Genomic DNA, 20,151 nt, shown 5'->3' with positions numbered 1-20,151 from the left:
ATATAAACCTAGAAATATAAAGTTTTATGTAGGCCTTGTTTTAAGGTCAACATTTTGATAAAATCGTAGGCTACATTTGAGTTAATATTGTGAAACATTCTCTCAATAATCTCTGGTTAATTTCAAACTGTTGCTGTGAATGTTTAGTCCCATGTCACAAGAAGCAGTGAGCTGTCAGTGCTGGCTGACCTGCACGCGCCTCTAACTCCAGTGCGCATGCGCACTTCAGCGCACGATCTAGTTCCAGCTGTTGCGCATTCCACAGCACAGCGGAGTCGCCGCTGGCCAAGAGCGACAGGACAGCGCCTTGAAGTCACCAAAGAGCCACAGGACAGGACTTGCTTAATTTCTTTGAAAAATAGTTATTTGTAACGGAGTCCTTGTTTTCAGCTTTATCGATAACATTCAGCGGAGCTTTTGGAGAAAGGGAAATCTTGCATAGGCTTGATCTTATTTTGTTTCTGTCATTTGGAAGCGCACCGGACATTTGGGGAAGAGTTATACGCACCTTCAGTATAAGTGTCTTTGGAGCTGCCATTCAAGATGACAGACATCGTTTCAGCAATGGTGAGACTTTTTAATGTTCTACTCAAAATAGTCCTTAAAATAAAACTTTAGCTATTTAATAGAAAGCTGTTCTTATTAGTAACTCGAAAGCACACGGTGTCTCGGTCTATAATTAACTGGGTGATTCTTTAATTAGGGATATTTACTTGAAATATTGGAAGAGCAATATTTTTCAGTCTATATGATTTATCTATATTTATACACATACGGTATATGGAAAAGTGTGGGTTTTTAAAATTCCATGTGATGATAGTGACATTTTCATCAAGCTGGACAAAACTTATTAAAAGTGTCCCTAATTGTTGCTTATGTCTAATGTCTTGTAAGTTAAATACTGATAAATATGATAAGGTTTATTTTGGCCATAGTATTTAATCTATGATAAACTCTTGGCACAAGTCGTGGCATGGGTCTAGATGTATTTTGTCTGTTGACTTCATCATGAGCACTGAATCATGACTCTGAACTAAGAGATAGGCATCATACAGTAAACATCAAACACCAGTGACAATGAAATAGCCCATTTTTAAAACAATCTGAAAGCAAACAGGTAAGGAACTAGTGCCATGAGATACTTGATTGAACAAAGAATAATCAAACTGAACCAAACAAATGATTTGAGGTTTATAGTTGTGCTTTTTGTGCATTGTTTTTGTTTTATTTGACTTATATGACCCATCTGTGCACAAACAACAGCATTAGAACCCTCAAACCCGATGTTACGGTTGTAAAGTAACAGTCTATGCACTCAGAGCACAATTGTTATTGTTACTTGTATAAGAGCAGTAATTATTTAATGAGTCATTGTGAGGGGATAAAAAGCAAAAAAAAACATGTGGACAGACACAGGGATGCTAGGTGCTATAAGTGAACCACATGCTATAGTTGTGAAAACAGTGGACTTGTCACTCAACATACAATTGGGCTCAGGTGTGTTAACCTGTGATCCAGCTGACTCACACAGCTCTCATTGGCAGATAGGTTGTTGATGGTGCAGATGTAACAAAGACAGCAATCACTTGTGCTGAGTGATGATTCTGTCAATCAGTATAACCCCTGCGGCAAGAAAAAAACCTCTGCATGAGGTTTGTTTGTATTCAAAATCACCTCAGAGGCAGGTGATTTACTGTGGAACAAACATACACTCTTGGTTCCAAATGGGGATTTTCACAGTGATGCCATAGAAGAACCATTGTGAATTCCCCAAAGAGTACGCCGTTTTGAAAATAACTCTTTGTGTTCTTAGTGTGAAGAACACAAAGAGAAAAAATCTAAAGAAAATTTTGTGGAATGGAAATGTTCCATGAATGTTAAAGGTGCAATAGAATGCATTGATACAATATTTTAAATTGTTCTCTCATTTATTATTTACATATTTATATTTAATCATTTAGCAGATGCTTTTATCCAAAGCGACTTACAAATGAGGACAATAGAAGCAATCAAAACCAACAAAAGAGCAACAACAGGCAAGTGTTATGACAAGTCTCGGTTAGCCTAACGCAGTATACGTAGCAAGGTAAGGGAAGGTGGTGAACATTCAAGTGTACACACAGTAGTGAACATACACCCGGAGCAGTGGGCAGCCAATGCTGCGGCGCCCGGGGAGCAGTTGGGGGTTCGGTGCCTTGCTCAAGGGTCTCACCTCAGTCGTGGTATTGAGGGTGGAGAGAGAGTTGGTTATTCACTCCCCGACCTAATAATTAATAATTCGTTACATTTATATAGCGCTTTTCTAGGCACTCAAAGCGCTTTACATAGTAAGGGGGGTATCTCCTCGTCCACCACGTGACCTACAATCCCTGCCGGACCTGAGACTCAAAGCCACGACCTTCGGGTTACAAGTCCGACTCTCTATCCATTAGGCCACGACTGCCCACGACTTTGTTTGTTTTTTTAAAGAAAACGAGTAGATAGAATAGAAAAAAGAAAGCTAGTGTTAGTTTTTCAAGAATAAGCAATTGATAGAGGGTCAAGTATTTGTGTGTGTGTGTTTTTTTTATAAATAAAAAGAAGACAGATAGATAAAATAGAATTAGAATAGAGAGTGCTAGAGTTAGAGGGTCAAATAAAGATGTGTTTTTAGCCGTTTTTTGAAGATGGCTAAGGATTCAGCTGCTCGGATTGAGTTGGGCAGGTCATTCCACCAGATGGGAACAGTTAATGAAAAAGTCTGTGAAAGTGATTTTGTGCCTCTTTGGGATTGCACAATAATGCGTCGTTCACTTGCAGAACGTAAACTTCTAGAGGGCACATAGGGCTGAAGAACTGGATTTAGGTAAAGGGGTGCAGTGCCAGAGGTAGTTTTGTAGGCAAACATTAATGCCTTGAATTGTATTTTATTTGATCATATCTACATAGAAGGTATGTGGCTTAGGTAAAGGCAAAAATTCTCCAGAAACGGTTTTACATGTCCATTTACAACCCTAGGATTTCTCCCTAGAATGAAATGGTCTGTTATTACCTTATTTGGAAGGGTCATGAATAATAATGTTGAGCTCTGCTCTGATTGGCTGTTTGACAGTGCGGCTCATTTCAGTAGCTCACAGGAAGGAAACACAGGGAAAATATATATTTCAATACTTTCTCGCACAGTTATATCGTTGGGTAATTATATAGTAAATAAAATGCAGGCATCAGGGAACTGCTATTAATATGCTGGCCATTGAAACCGCTTTCAAATGCACGATCGCTTTTTAGTTTCACTTTCACTTTCGAGATTCGCGATCACACGTACTCGGTTTCGACTATGGAGTATAAACTTTAAACACAAATATATTACACATATATAAAATAATATTATATACTGTTAATGATAAACAAGTGGTTTTATGGTACTGAGTGATAATGTCAACGTTTTGTTAAAATAAACGGAAAAACATTAACTTGTACAATGTCGAAAATTCAACAAGTTTTCAAATAGACTGACTGTTTAAACTGGCTTTGTGTGTAAAAAAGCTCTACATATTATGGTAAAAGAAATCTGCGCTTTAGAGGAATACTGTTAGAATAATATTGCGTAAGGTTTTGCAGCCTAATGTGGATTTCCTTATTCCTGCAGCCATATGCAGCTGTAACAACATTCCACACGCTTTCATTTGTTAACTTTGGAATTTGAGGCTAATGATTTAAAAGGTCTTAATATGTTTTTTCAGACAATTTTTGAAATCTTGCATTAGACCAATTATTTATTCAGTTCCTCACGTCTTTAATTGAAAAAACGAAATATCTGCAAGTCACATTCGCCCTACAGCTACAAAATGTTCCAAATTGCTGTTGTAATTATGGTCTTTATAGTTAACTGTTATTATTTTAAAACATAACAGCATTAATATCACCCTCCTAATGCAATATAATGATTTTCAGTGGCCTGATAGTCAGTGAAAGACTAGAAGGGGAGGAAACTCAGAACAGAGAGTGGTTTGTCTACCTAAAAGATCTCGCATCACTGAGTGTGTCCAAGGGGGCTGCTTCAACCCTTCGTAAATGAGATGCATGCCATGAAGGGGATCCCATATTAAGCTGAGGTCCAGGCACAATGAGATCATTGTCACATGTGACAGACTGGTCTAAATAAGCAGCGCTGCTTCGCCACCTTTGAGAGATCAGATGGGTTTTCTATGCTGATATTGTTAAAGAGGCGAGTGCGTGACCTTTAATCGAAAGATGATGACCCCTAATAAAAAGACATGTCAAAATATCTCTTTAACATGGCACTATAATTTCAGAGCCAACACAAAGCCTGCATTCATGACATTTCTTGTATCTAAGGCTATATATGAATATCCCTTCATTTATTCTATGCTAGAGATAGTTGCAAATCTGAAAGTTTCATTTCGACATGGACATCACTGAAAATAATTATAATAATCAATTTAGTGAGTCAAATGTTGATTCAGTAACCGTTCAGTGAAGGACTGTCAGACTGAATCCTATTAAAGAGGTTACTAGTTACTTTTTGAACTATTGAATTAAAAGTATAGCCTCACAAGAGTCATTCATTCGGGAATCAGACTATACTGGTTGTGCTGCATGTTTTTCACTCAATAAACAGAACTGGCTCAAGAGAGTAATTTGTTAATGAATCAGGATACACTTGTAGCGATGTGCAGTTTTTATTCACTTAAAAGGAGTCATTCGGACGACACAGGTTACACTGTACAATTGTGGTTCACTTATTCTGTAAGTAGAACCATTAGTTCAGGAATCTGACTACACTTTCAGACTACGCTGTACAATTGTGATTCTTTTAAAAGAACATGCTCGTAAGAGTCATTTGTTGGTAACTCAGGCTACACTGGACAATGATGTACACTTTAGATTTACTAAAAAAACTTGCTCACAAGAGTAATTTGTCCAGGAATCAGACTACACTGCTCATGCTGCATTCATAAGAGTTCATAAGAGTTACTTGTTTAGTGAATTGAGCTGGCTTACATTGTATGTTGTTTTTGCATTCAGTCTGTGAAGACATTATATCACTACTGATTTATTTTTCTGTGGCGCTAAATATTGCTGTACTGTTGCCAGGGCCGGTTCTAGACATAGGAGGCCCTAGGCAAATTCATGTTGGAGGCCCCCCACCCCCACAAAATAGCACTTTAAACAAATATGATTCCTAACCTTTTTATTTATACAACATTTAATTTTAAATTTTGCATATTTTGTCTTGTATGGTACAAAAGTTTGGACACATTACTAGCCTATTTTTAATCTATTTGAAAGAAGTCTCCTTTGCTTATCAAGCCTTGATTTATTTGATCAAAAATACAGCAAAAAAAAAAACAATAATATTGTGAAATATTATTACAATTTAAAATAATGGTTTACCATTTTACTATACTTTAAAATATATTTCTGTGAAAGCTGAATTTTCATCAGCCATTACTCCAGTCTTCAGTGTCACATGATCATACAGAAATCATTCTAATATGCTGATTTATTATCAGTGTTAGAAACAGTGCTTAATGTTTATTTTATAATCTGTGATACTTTTTTTTCTGGATTTTTTTAATTATTTTTTTTATTCAAATGTTTTATATATATATTTTATTTTATAACAATATAAGTCTCTTTACTATCACTTTTTGTTTATCTGTTTAACATATCCTTGTTGAATATTACTGTTTTGTTCTGTTCCGGCTAAATAAGCATTAGAAATTTCTTTCAAAAACATTTTAAAAAATTGGAATGGGTGCAAACTTTTAACCGCACTGTATGTACATATTGATTCAAGTTTATCTAAGGTAATCTCTTTTTTGTTTAATGAAGATGTTATTGTTGTTGTTATTTTTTGCTGTTTTATTAAATTTATTCACAGTTCCAGAATACCACTTCATTAGAAGAACATTAGTGCTTTCATCAATTTTAGCTGGGTATGGGCAGGATTTCCCTCTCCCATTTTATCAATATTGACTACAGATATTGTCATATTATTAATATCAATTATATGATAATGTATTGCATAGTTTCCTTAAATATGATATATATACACAAATCAAGTGTAAGAGAAAGACACGATCGCTACGAAGCTGAAAAAGTTATTTTCTAATTAGCTGAGGCTATGTTATGTTAGTGGTAATATAATCATTAAAAAAGTTATAATGTGTTTGCTTCTTAACTTTGAATACAAACTTCTCTGCTTTAACTTGTAGCTATTCTTGAAGTTGAAGCTATTGTAGCTTCATTGTACGTGCAAATTCAAAGCGTCGCGTCTGGGTGCATCAACGACGCTCACGCTCTTTTAAACTCATAATAAAGCGGTGAATGATCTTTTCATAAATGACGCTGATCTACAGCGAATACATTGCAACACTCTAAAACAGATGATGACAACAACTCACACAGCTGCATTAGGAGCTGTAGCCTACTTTGTCTTTGCATGCCTATTTAGCCCTTTGCATCGCATAGTTCGCAGCACCTGAAGGATGTGTTCGTTACGCAAATATTCAGAAGGCTTTGAAACTGCAACATTAATTGGTTTAATTGCAGATGAGGGACAATTCAACTATATCCAACGAACAATGAGGCTAGTATTTGCTTCCCGTCTTGACTGGTGGACTGGCATAGGGGATTATGGAGGCCCCTCCTCAAAGCCCGAGTCCCTAGGCAATCACCTGACTAGTCCAGCAGTATGTATACACTGCATACAATGCATTTGCCAAAATGTGCCATATACAACACATTTGCTCACTTGTGATAAGGTCATGTGACAACAATGTAGCATGCTAATATTTAACATTTTTATTGAACTATAATGCCTTGATAAATAATAGCAGAGCCCTTAAAATAAAGGATCCAAAAAGAGACTAACAGACGAACCATAGTAGATCCATTTATGTATGGTTCTTCTATGGTTCTTCAAAGAACTATTCACCCCAAAGAACCTTTCAGTGAATAAAGGAAACATGAATGTTAAAGGTTCTTCATAGGACCATAGTTGCCAATAAAGAACTTTTATCCAAAGGGTGGCAGTACACAGTAAATAGTAAGCTAGTATTCCATTCCAAACACAGCCCATATGTAGGACAGAAAGATGAACCCAACCATCAAAAGCAAGATCAGCCTACGCCAAACGCATTTGTAAATGACCTGGAAAGCGACCGTGTTTCTGCCAGCGTTCTTGTTAGATCTGATGAGGGAAAGGAATGAAAACAGGGGGAGGTTGACAGACCGTTTCCCTTTTTAAATCTCCCACCCGTCCGCCGAAACGCAACCATTGTGTGTGGCTGTCACCACCCGTCCTGCAACTCTGGGTGAGACTTGAATGTGTGATCCTTCTTTGATCATCCATGTGTGTTACAGCTGAGTCGATGGAGTCGTCAGGAATGTCCTCCCACTAGTCTTGCGTAAATCACAAGGACTCAAAAAGCCCTTTGTGTCAAATTCTGGCCTTGCCTGCCTCTTCTGTTTCTTCATCATAGATCTAAAGTCTCAATGTTCTTGTAACACTTCTGTTTTTCTCTCCGAGTCTGTCTCCACAGTCTTATCTTTCATCCTATCTCAGTGGCTCATAAAATAAATGTTGTTTTCAAATTAACACTCTCCCCCTCTTCCTTCCCCCATTTGATTTCCTTCCTGCATGTAAATAACCCTCTGCAGTCTTTATGAACAGCCTGTCTGGCTTCTTTGTTTTCTGTAGATGTCTGAACATGCCTGAACATTGCAGCTTCTACCTGAATCAAGAGGTCTTGATGACTAAAGCCATAGTCGGGGTCATCAAACAAAGATCAGCCAGTGTTTAAACAGCAAACCTGCCCTTATCTCCCCACAGTTGCCCACATCTATAATCCCAAGAGCTGATTGGATGGAGAGGTGCTACAGAGGAATGTAGATGGTATTTTGATCCTGGGGTGACATACCAAAGTAGCTCTCAGAAGCAAAACACTGGGACATTTTTGCAGGAACATGCCTGTCTACCTGTCAGGAAAGAGGGCAAAGAAAGTTGAGGAAGGGGTTTATGGTTCATGTGCAGTTGTTGTTGAGCTATAAAGTAGGTCATGTTATTGTCAAGTGCCCTCTTGGGATGTGGCCAGACTTGAACTTAGGGTCTTAAATATCCTAAAGGGCTTAAAGAACTTAAAGTTGACCTTAAAGAGTGAATTAACCGCAGTTTTAAAGTGTATACAGTGCTGATTAATTTCTGCTCACTTTAAATCAAGCGAGTTTATAGTATAAATAACCTTATCTAAATACACTATAATTCAAAAGTTTGGGGTTAGTAAGATTTTTAAAAAATAAATTATTACTTTTATTAGCCAGGCTGCATTAAATTGATCGAAAGTGACAAAAATATATATTTATAATGTTAAAAAATATTCTATTTCAAATAAATGATTAAATTATGTTTTATTACATTGTTTTTAATGATTTTAAATTGCAATATTATTATAATATTTATATAATACCTACCGGTATTTTTGATTAAATAATTGCAGCCTTGGTAAGCAAAAGATGCTTCGTTCAAAAAAAAAAAAAAAACTTACCGACCTTAAAATCAGTGAACTTAAACAGGCCTAAAAAGTTGTACATATTCCCCAATCCTTGTGTGTTTGCTTATTAAATGTTTTATCACAGCTATGTAGGGCAGTGCTAAAAAATAATCAAATAAAAAGCCATTGGAGTGTATAATGTATATGGAGTGTATAAACGTACGAGCATATCTGTACTGCTAACATGTGACTAACATGGCAAACAATAGTATAAAAGCATGGTTTTAGGTGCACTCTCATTGGACCCTGGCGTGTGGATTGGAAATGAGGGCGTTTGAACAGCAATGACCTCATTGAGGAAGTCAGTTTTGTATCGGAGGAAACGGGAACAGCGTGAGGCGGTATGGTCAGATGTTCCTCTCAGGCAGAGCAGGAATGGCACATGCAATTCCTGCTTTCAGGTCTGAAGAACCCAAAAAAAGTATGTGGGCACTTAAGACAAAAAAGGGCTTACATTATGAAAATTGAGTCAAACTGTCCTCACTAAAAATCAAATTGGAACCAGTTCTGCAGTCCAGTAGCATTTGGCATTTGCACCCACATGGTTTGATATTATGTTTCTAATGCAATGAAATTATTACAGTTTAACTGTGTCTTAAGTGTCCAAATACTTCTCGCTACATGTATACGTATGTGAGCAGGGTTAGCAGAAATGTACATAAGCCCTTCTCTATGGTAACCGCAAATCTGGGATGGCAGCACCAAAGCAAAGGCCATTTCTTACTATTGGCATGGTATGCCAAACACTCCCAGTGACTCGTGGGAAATAATAGGCATGGAACATTCCTTGCTTTTACTCCCACTCTGTTTTTTGCTCCTTTGGAATCGTTTTCACACACATTCCAACCTATGTTACGTGTGGCTGCTGGATTAGATAGTGAGTATATTCACTCTGATGTTTATGGCCCTCAGAGGCTGTTTGTGAGTGTCTTTGCAGTACCTATCTTGTTACTGGAGTGCCATTAAACATAATAGCTTTTTTTCTTATCTGGATTCACTCAATGGTGTTCAAGTTAGAATGGAGAGATAACCAGCAATTGTTTGCTAATGTTGGCTTTACATGATCTAAACCATCTTGTTGAAGTAAATATTAAAGTATAATTTTCTATACATCATAATACATCATACAGACATAGTGGAAGGACAATTGATTAGAATTTATTAGAGTTATTTTAAGGGGTTAGTTAACCCTAAAATTGCATTCTTGTCAATATTTACTTTACCTTCATGCTTTTCCATACTCATATAGTATTCATTCTGGAACACAAAAGAAGGAATTCAATGTTCTTGCTGCTCTTTTCCAAACAATGAAAGCTGAAGATTGACAGGTACTGTTTGGCGCTAAACAATACAAAAAAAGTACAATATAAAATACAATTAAAAAATGTATCAATATTATAAAAGTACTCATGCACTGTGCTGCAGGTGTTGTGAATCCACAAATCTAAATTTATCTCATTATTTACAGAAAAATATTTTCCTCCACCAGAGCAATAATAAAATCTATTCACATACTGCATTGGTTAACACATTTATAATTTTACAAAAGATTTCCACTTCCAATAAATGCTTTTTCATTCTTTCTTGTTAAAGAATCCTGAAATTGTAGCACAGTTTCCACAAAAATATTTTGAAGAACATCAAATTTAAAACACTGATTATATTATGAAATTTCTTGAGTGCCAAATCAGCATATTAGAATGATTCTGAAGGATCGTGTGATACTGAATACTAGAGTAATGGCTGCTAAAAAAAACATATTTGCTATCAGAGAAATAAATTACATATTTCATAATTTTACTGCTTTTACTGTATTTTTGATTAAATAAATGCATACTTGGTAAGCATAAGAGACTTCTTTCAAAAACATTATAAAATCTTACCAGCTAAATTTGTATTTGTGTTCCACTTAAGAAACAGTGAATATTATGAGTGCATAAAAATGTAAAAAAAGAAATTGGTTAACCATTTAGGTTAAGTACACCTCATATTTCCTGAGGAGCTAAGTCTATAAAGGTCTGTAAAGCCCTTTGATGATTATACAACAAGTATGTATATGTTTAAACATATTGTTCTTCTTGTGTGGTACAGGATACAGAGCCAAACTGCCCAGCGAGTGTCCTCGATCTGGAGTCAGATCAGAGCCTGGGTTCTCCTAAGGTTAGTGGACCATTTGTTTTTCTGGGGCCCGTTCTTCGTACGTCGCTAACTCAGTTAGATGGATTTGATGGTTGACCATTTTGCTTGATCTTGGATTGTTTGGTTCTTCGAAGCTCATCCCGGAGTTGCTTTCAAAGCAACAGGTCCGTGAGCTTAAACCTGCTCGGGAGCAGGCTTATTTCATGTAAACAGTCTTTTAAGTAGAATTGATACTTAAAATATATATCCCAGCCACTGCTACTTTATTATAAGCGTACCCTACTGATCCAGGGACAGAAATTTAAAATAATAATGATTAAAAGTTGAAATTGAAAAATAATATAATGTTGTGTAGTCTATAATACTGTAGACACGGCCAGTTTAATTCACTGAAATATTTATTCATGATAAAATAATTACTTCATAATTGTATTCGAGTCTTAAGACACATGTAGTTTATCTGAGCCGTGCATTAATTTGGGTGGTGACAGCTATTATGGGAGTGTCTTCATGGAGCGCAGGAGATGCAGATAGCTTGATCTTGACCCTTAAGAAACTTTAGTTAATGCTGTCACGTAACACATCTGTTTCAAAGATAAAATTAAAGGAATTGCTAATTGCAACATTGAAATAAAAATGTAAAGCCTGTACAGATAGTAGAAATCGTAAATATATATAATTGGGAATCATGTAAAAAATGAAACGGTGCACATTTCATTTATCTGTTATAACATTTATGCAGTTTTGTTCTCTTGGCTGTTTCCTTATAAAAGTTTGTCAAGTTTTTGTCAGGTGTCTTTTTTAATTATATGATGTCATTACATTGCTGTCTTGCCTCCAGCCAATCGCTGCATTGCTGATCATAGTTTTGAGTATCGCTACATCTGACCCTTTTCGGGGAACACGAGAATGCGCAGTAATCTTAGACAACTTAATCCAGATATTTTCATCTAATACGCCAATTTGTTTGAAGAACCAAATTAGCCAGAGATCAGTTATCACGATTAGAAGATCTGGCATCTTTCAAATCATCTCAGATGTATTAAGCGAGGTACAAAGAACGGACACCTGTTCTTTGAGGTAGGAACTGTTAATGAGCTGTAATGCACTGTTTTAGAATCCACCACTGGACCTGATTGACACAGGAAAAGGACTGAAGGTACAAACCGCGACCCCTCACCTGGTCAGCCTGGGCAGCGGAAGACTCAGTGTAGCCATAACTCTACTACCTCTAAAGGAGGGTATGTGCTTTTTTTTCTCTCTGTTTTTCTCCCTCACACACAAATCCAAATAACCATGAACAATAGCCTGCAAAGAATAGATTTGTAAATAAGCCCCTCTATCTACAGTATGTGTGCCTTCATGAAACAGTGGATGCATGTGGCTTTTATTTTTAGTGCACTTATCATGGAGGAAGAGGGCAGAAGGATGGGATGTAAAGCCGGAACCCAGTGCATCTTATTTAATGTTTACCTTAAATAAGCAGTAAGATTGACCCACCTGTCTCTGATTACACACAGGTGTCAGACTTGCTCTAACACCACGTCTGCGCATATGGCCCTTGCTCATTCCTCGCTCCTCTTATCACGGTCACCATGGTAAATGCTGGAATGCAATCTGAGAAAGGCTGCACACTTCATTTCCTGCACCAATCAGAATAGAGACAGGACAAAGAGTTAAGCTGACTTCCTCCTAGTGGGACGGAGTAATAAAGTCACAAATATTACAGTACCACCATAGTGCCAAACACACACAAAGACTTGCTATTTCGTGGCAGTCTAATTATATTTTGATATAAAAAGAGCAAATATTTGACCATATCCGTTAGTAATAGACTGTGAGGTATTGAAGTAAAGCTGTAAGGGGGTGATTTGCGTCACTGGTTGAGTGTGTGAGCCAGCAGAGGTCAGAGAAGAGTGGAAATGTAAAACAGAAACACACACACCATTCCTTGGAACAGTTCATCTCCATGCCAGGAACAAGTCTCCAAACAGTGACTAAAATAGTCACAAATTAAGAAAAAAACAAGCAAACAATTAAATCATTTTGTCAATCCAGATGACTTTGGATGCATTTTTGTCAAATGTCAAGAGTGCAAACAAGGGCTTCCTGCATTCAACAAACACACAAGCGGAAGCCGTATTCACGAACAAATGACTCCTATGAACTGACTCTTTTGAATCAGTCACAAAAAAAAAAAAATAAATAAAAAATAACAAAATGGTTTCAAACTCATAGGTTAAAATCATTCAGAAGTGTTACTTCACAAGTAACAAATAATTCACAAGTGTCTCCCTAACTGAGTCATTTTATAGTTATGTAAATGCAAACAGCCAAGACTGATTCAAAATGAACTGTTACTGTGATAGATTTGAGTCCATTTACTGACTGCTTGTTCATATGACACCATGTAATGAAAAATACATATTCACAACACAGTTTTATTGAAATTAAGAATAATTTTATTATTATATTATTAGAAATTAATGTAAAAAAATGTATTGAAACTAAATAGTATTGGTTATTGTTTAGTATATTGATGTGACAACTTTTTTGTAAGACTGAGTGCCGTGTTTAAACAAGTTTTTTTTTTTTCAAACTAAATTTATACCAAATATACCCCAAATAAACCCTTAGAATATTTTTCCTTAATAATATTTAGTCTGGTGCCCTAGCCACGGTTTACCTTAACATTGCTTGTAAATCACTGACAACTCTAAAAGCCTGAGAATTTGGTGAGAATTTTTTGGCACTGAAGTTCAAACCTGTCGGTTGAACTAACAGCAGCACAATATGCAGGATTTATGGATGAACTGATGAAATATAGATTACCACAATGCAGACATATGCATTTACAATCTTACATTTCTTGCAGTCAACATTAATTTAAATTAAACTCACAGTGGCACTAAAAGCTTGCACTTACAGTTACAAACTGAATTGCTTTTTATTTCCAGGAGTAACACGCATAGGCCGTGACGATGCCCCTGTACCTCAGGACATCACAATTGAGGGTCCCGGCATTGAAGCAGAACACTGCAGGATTGAGAACAGAGGAGGGGTCGTCACTCTTGACCCATGTGGACACCTGTGTTCACTCGACGGAGTTCCCGTTACCAGACCCACACAACTCACGCAAGGTCGGTTACCAATATGAGAGCGCTTCAGTGAAAATGCATTTACAGCATGCATGTTTTTGTTTGTTTACTTTGGAAAACACAGTGTCTGAGTAAATGAAAAGGGGAAGAGGTTTATGACCTGGGAATGAAGTGCGTTATGTATTGGAAATGCATAATGTGTCTTTCCAGCAGGGTCTTGGTTCTGGACGTCACACAGAGTTTAATTGGTGTGGTTTTGGATCTTTTCTTAATGCGACGCTGTGACTCAGAGCTTCCAGAAGTGTTAGAGTGAGCTACCAAGCTCAGCTTTTCTTCCCCAAAGTAGTATTTTCCCATAATTCGTGCATTCTTTAGCCTCACCGAGTTCCTCAACAAACGAGCCATCATTCTCTATGCTTATTTTCTTTCGCATCTCAGTGAGAGCGAGTCAGATAAACATTTAGCAGACTTATTCTGACACTTTTCAGTCATGAAGTGCAAATATTGACAGGGTTGCGAAACGTGTCCTCCGCTTCTGCCTTTGTTTCTGTGGGAGGGACTATCAACAGGCATGACTGTGATGCAAATGAAGACAAATTTCTTTCTGTTTCTGAATGCTTTTAGAAAACTACAGAGGGACCAGTTTTGAAAGAACTAATTTTATACATCTGTATTGCAAAAAGAAGCCACATGCTAGTTATTAAAGGATACCCTGTCAATGAGAAATAGAGGCATATTTGAGGCTAACCTCCCCTGACTCTAAATGCTTTGAGTCAATTAGATTAAAACAGAGCGCACGTGAGCTACAGGGCTGGTAATAATCAGCAGAGCTCAGTTAGAGGTCTGTTCCACCTCCTCCACTCACTGTGATACAGCAAATGCCATCACTTCGCCCCAGGCAATGACAAAACTTAATTTGTTTGGCAAATTCTTTGATTTGTGTCAGACTCAATCTATTATTAGACTGTTCCAGACTATGTGAATCTGTTGGGTAGTTATCTAATCCTGACTGAGGTGTCTGGTATGTAAACAGCAGAAATCCTACTATTGAAAACAGATTTTCGCTGTTACTGAAATATATTTATAAGAATACTGAAATATATATGTGTGTGTGTGTGTTTTTATATTTCTACAGTGAATTTTTTAAATATTTATCTTGTATTCTAATAGTTTTTGTTAATAATTCAACACATTTATATCAGAAACAATATATATTATCTTACACTTTTTTTATACACAAGTATAAGTGGGTCCATACTTGCAAATAGATGCTTTAACATTTTAGAAGAGGGTCCATTTTATAATATTTTAAACACGTTATTTTATACATACTACTTTTTTTTATGTACTATTGACTTTTGAGCCAGAATGAAATCAGATTTCTCATTGTGTTGTGGAGAGGTCAGAAAACTGAACAAGATTATGCTCAGTCTTGTGCAAGAGGAAAAATTGATTTCAGTCAGAGTTGCACAAATTATTACTCAACTGGCAAATCCTGCAGAGGGCTACAAAGATCTTGGAAAAAAATGCAAACTTGGTTTATTCTATGATCTTCATTTTGTTTCTTCTCCTCAAGTTGTTCATGGGGTTTCACTCAGGTAACTTTATCTCTGAGAAGGTAGACAAAGAAAATAGAGGGGGTGGGGTTAATTCGCCCCTTTCACTTACTTTTAAAGTGTTTGCTTTAACAAACAGGGTAAATATTAAGATTACCAGTGTTCATAGTAACACGTTATTGAAAATAAAAGCTTTGACTTACTTTCAACAACGAGTTACAGCTTGGTAACAGCTGGACTTCCCTCCCATGTTGTAGCTACTTGAGTTTGTAAAGATCACCACCCCTTTAGGTTGGGTTTGGAGCGTTTGCGTTATTCTCATTGACTTCAGGAGAGGAGGAACGTGAAGCGCGAGCGTTTATCATACAGTGAAACGCACGCACGCGGGTCATAGCTTTCGGCTTCAAACACTAATTGACTGCAGAGATCCGCTGATGCTTTGAGATACTCGCTCAATGAGACTTCTTAAAAGGTTTGTTTTCCTTTCTTATTTATCGTTTTCCTCAGCAAATTGATTAGATATGTGGTTTAGACTTTTACATTGAATCCACGCGTCGTTCATTACAGAAATGTTATTATTGTAGCACATCATACTTAATAATAAACAATAAAACTTTATTTTTGAACCTGCTTGAGTGAGCCGACTAGTTTTTATCTGTCTTTTTTCTTAATTTCATAATTTTAAAATTAAATGTAAATGTTTAACCTGGTAATTGATTGTCTTGCGTGACGTCATATAAGGCTAAAGGGAAACCACTTTTTGCGCTGTCTAAACTTTTATACAATATTCCCATATTTGTCTGTTACAAATTACAAGTCGTATAGAAATCCACAGTTTATCTTTTTATGTAAATGACTGTCAAGTACAAAAACTGCTGTTGCTACAACTTACTACACTGTTAGTTCAGGGTGGGCTGTAACAATAATATAATAAAATAAAATAAAAACTATTTTAAACTATTATAAAATGTTTTTTGGCTTATTTAGATTTTTGTGGTAATCTAATTTTTAATTTCAAATGATAAACATTATTTCACAATAATTAAGTTGGCTTTAATGCATGCATATATTATAATTAACTTTCCTCAGATTGTTTTAGAGTATCATATGGTTGATTATGTGATTGTTGTTTTCTCTTAGTGTTTGCACGTCAGCATGTTTCCTGAGCAAAAGATGATGGTTTTCTTCTTAATTATCAAATAACATTTACCTAATATCCCTGCTATGATCTTAAATGTTTCCCCCTCTAATTTATAGCGCTAAACAGATAAATTAAATGTTTTATATGTACCAGAAGATTGTTTCCTTGTGGTGCTGCTAATCCAATAATTTGAGCATGGAACTGTTCATAAAGTAGCATGCACATTTAATTATGTGATCAAAGGACTCTCATTTTTAATCCAAGCCTGACTTTAGAAGAGAGAGTTTATAAGATGCAGCAGCTGTGTTTGTGGATTCATTTGTGGGGCAGGAAAAGACTTGCAATAAACTACAAGTGCAAACTCTTTTTATGAAAGTCTTGGAAACTTTTTTATGAACCTACACAAATGTATTCTGCATGGAAGTACATGAAACAGAATTGGAATACAGTCACCTTAGGTGCCAAAAAATTTAGATGTGTACATCTTTGTTCTTTTGAAAGTGTATTTATTTAGCCTTAGGAGTACAGCTGTGTAGACTAAACACTTACGAGCGTGTGCACACGTGTGCCTGTTTATGTTTCTGTTTCGTGAGTGTTTCTCTGGACGTGTAATGCCTATGCAAGTGTGTTGACTGACTCAGGGTTTTATTTTCCTGCACATTGTGTCCATCTGGTGTTATGAAATCAGCGCATGATCCCACAGCTCAAGCTGTATTTGTCTGTTCCTTGATGCATTAAAGGGAAGTCCAGAGAAAGCTTTGAAGAAATGTTCTGCCAGTGTACCAAAGCCGGGAATGTGTGAGACAGATTTAGGAGACAGAGTGTCAAGGGTTTGGCATGTTAATGACACACACGATTGGACGTTCAGTGAGCTCTTCATCTTTGTAGCATGTGGTTCCATCAGTGATTAAAACGTGCTGGAAAAACATATTCACTGGTAAGAAAATCTACCTAATGTAACAAGTCTTTTCAGCTCATTTTTTTTTTAAATCTTGTCTTGTTTAACTAAAAAAATAGGCTGAAGTTGGTTAAATAATTTAAATGAGTTTCTTTCATTAGGCTTTTGTAAAGCTGCTCATGCATTGAAAACCAGTGATAATTTACAGACAGTTCCCATTCAGAATTCTTGTTTTGATGGAACTGTTTTCGCTCACCAGCTCCTCACAATGAAAAGACCACTGAGGCAAATATTTTGGGGTTTCACTGAGGAGGAAAAAGAGGTCCTACATATTTTCCATGAGCTGTTATTCCGCTTTCTATTACTTTTTTCCGGGCTTGCATCCATCTGCCGTTCTGTGGTCTCTGATTTCATATTAGTGCAAAGAGCAGAACCAGACCCTCAGGATGTAGTACTCTGCTAAGAGACAATAAGGAAAAACTGATGAATAAATCAGTTTTTATGGTGAAACAAGCTTTTCTTATTCAGAATTTGCAACCTTGCTGACTGACAACCACAGTAATTGAATTATGAGGTTGAAAGATTCATCTGGGTTCAGTGTTGTTTAGAAGATTTCAGCGTTATTTCACATTTTCAATGAACTACGGACTTGAGTGATGTGAACACTAATCTGGTCTTTCTCAGATTGATCCATGTGTGTGTTTATTTTCCTCTCTCTGCAGGTTACACACTCTGTCTGGGTAAATCCTATATCTTTCGCTTTAACCATCCCGAGGAGGCCAAGCGTATGAAAAGCATGCTGCCTCAGAAGAGTCCCATCTCTCCGCTCGTCTACAGCACAGGTAACCTTTTCTCCTTAACATCACTATCATATTCCCTTTATTGTCTTCATCTTTCTTATTTAACTATCTATCTTATGCACCCAAACCCCCTCAGGAACTGAAACCAGTAATCTTTTGTACACACATATGGCCTGTATCCTATATCACAACATGCCAGCTCAACATCCATGGAGGATCGTGTGTGTGTGTGTGTGTGTAATACATGGTTTCAGTTATCTGTTACAGCTCTTTTGCAGTCTGAAATAGGATCCTCTAAACCTTTGATGTAGCAGAATTCTTTTAAGAGTGCTAGATGTCTACTTTACAGACAAGGCATCTTTACACAGCCAATTAAGTCTGATTAAATCTCTGCTTCAATTCTGTATAAAAATGGCACTTAAAAGCCATTATAAAATATGGCACCTCTGACCCACCTCAGCCTATAGTATCAGATTAAAAAAATATTTTTATATTTAAATGATTTTTTTCTCTCTCTCACATTATGTACATTATTTTTTGGAGCAAATGCCTTTATGCTATGTAAATGCATTTTCATATTTTTATCTGTAACTTCATATTTATTGTTTCTGTATTGAAAAATTTATATTCAAAACATTTTCACAACTATATCTCTGAAATATTTTTGTGTAAATGCATTTATGCCTTGTAGGTGCATTTATATATTTTATTTATAATTATATAGTTTCCTTTTGCTAAATTCATAAAATAAAAATAGATTTATGCCTCCTCTGTGCAGCATTAAACTGTAAAGGTTTATTTTTATTCACATTTTTATGGTATGCAGCTTCAGTGCCACAAATGAAGCAATATGAAGATGGCATTAATGAATAAAGTTTTATTAGATTTTTTTATTGTTTATTAAGTGAATTACAATTGCTGGACTAACAACAACTCAAACCCTAAAAAAAATAAAAATAATTACTGTATATATCTGTATGAATGACTTTTACTGTTGAGTACATCCCCAAGGGTAGTTTTGCCAGAGTATATCTAAGCAAATCCACACACACTCAGGGAGCCAGTCTGTCTCATGGAATGTGTGATCTGTACACAGATGTGGTTTGGATTCTCCCCGTTGATTGATTAAACATTTTGAGTGAGGTGTAGAGAGTGACATAAATCATTGCCACCACCTCTCAGTCTTTCCCTCACTCACACTGTGTTGCTAGACAGCAGGAATGAATCTTCAGATAAACAAATGTGCACCCACTCACTCAAAGTGCATCGTACATAGCAAACCTGGGAAAAACACACACTCTGGGCCTCACTGTGCTTTGCATAGACCCTTTTAGAGCTGACATCACAGTTACGTCACAGCACTAGCTGGAGGCAAAACAAAGGGAAAACTGGAGGCGGCCAATTCAAACCAGCGCAGATTCTGCTACATAAGGAGCTTAACCTATCATCTTGTTGTGATGTTGGGTGTCAGAATCGGTGTAGTAGAGCAGGGTTCCTCAATAGGCGGCCCGAGAGAAAATTGTTTGGCCCACGCTCATTTCAAATAATGTGTCATGAAAATTCAAATGCAGCATCAGAAGGCGACATTAACTTACGTCGTGTCTACACCGGACGTGAGCAGCGCGGTGCGACGCAACAAAATAAAACCGATATTGCGACAAATCCTCGACAGTAAATTGCTGACTCGTTCTATTTATAACGTACTGACACAAAGTTAAAAAGATTTGCAATGCTTTGTCGTGTCCAGTGTACATACTATGTGACAGCAAAACATGGCTAGTGTGAAGTAAAGAGAAGTGGACACAGAAAATAGGTGATTCAAATGTGAATGGACTGAACAGTTTTGAGTGAGTAAAACCATCTTTGTAATGGATGTTGGTTCGCAGTGAGTTCACAGTTTTAACGTAGCCTAAGTTTGCTTTAATTTATTTTCGCGGGTGATTTGGACAAAAACTACATCT

The 20,151-nt window shown here is 36.6% G+C and overlaps 1 protein-coding gene across 9 annotated transcripts in view; it reads left to right on the top strand.

Annotated features, from left to right (window-relative positions):
- Positions 1 to 214: 214 nt before the first annotated feature.
- phldb2b (pleckstrin homology-like domain, family B, member 2b) overlaps positions 215 to 20,151 on the top strand; it is a 49,047-nt gene continuing 29,110 nt past the window's right edge. For 4 of the 9 annotated variants that reach the window (XM_079406968.1, XM_079406973.1, XM_079406971.1 and 1 more), the window contains exons 1-5: positions 253 to 567; positions 10,650 to 10,718; positions 11,815 to 11,938; positions 13,655 to 13,837; positions 18,113 to 18,232. In XM_079406968.1, the coding sequence (XP_079263094.1) occupies positions 544 to 567; positions 10,650 to 10,718; positions 11,815 to 11,938; positions 13,655 to 13,837; positions 18,113 to 18,232 (520 nt within the window). In that variant the 5' untranslated portion in view covers positions 253 to 543. Of the gene's footprint in view, positions 568 to 10,649; positions 10,719 to 11,814; positions 11,939 to 13,654; positions 13,838 to 15,674; positions 15,824 to 18,112; positions 18,233 to 20,151 lie in introns of those variants that run through there. The other 5 variants (XM_079406966.1, XM_079406967.1, XM_079406970.1 and 2 more) reach the window with 4 other exon arrangements.

This window comes from Barbus barbus (assembly GCF_936440315.1).
Source record: "Barbus barbus genome assembly, chromosome: 44".
NCBI classification, from domain to species: Eukaryota; Metazoa; Chordata; class Actinopteri; order Cypriniformes; family Cyprinidae; genus Barbus; species Barbus barbus.
Note: the sequence above shows the minus strand (reverse complement) of the source record. Positions and strands in the feature narration are given on the sequence as shown.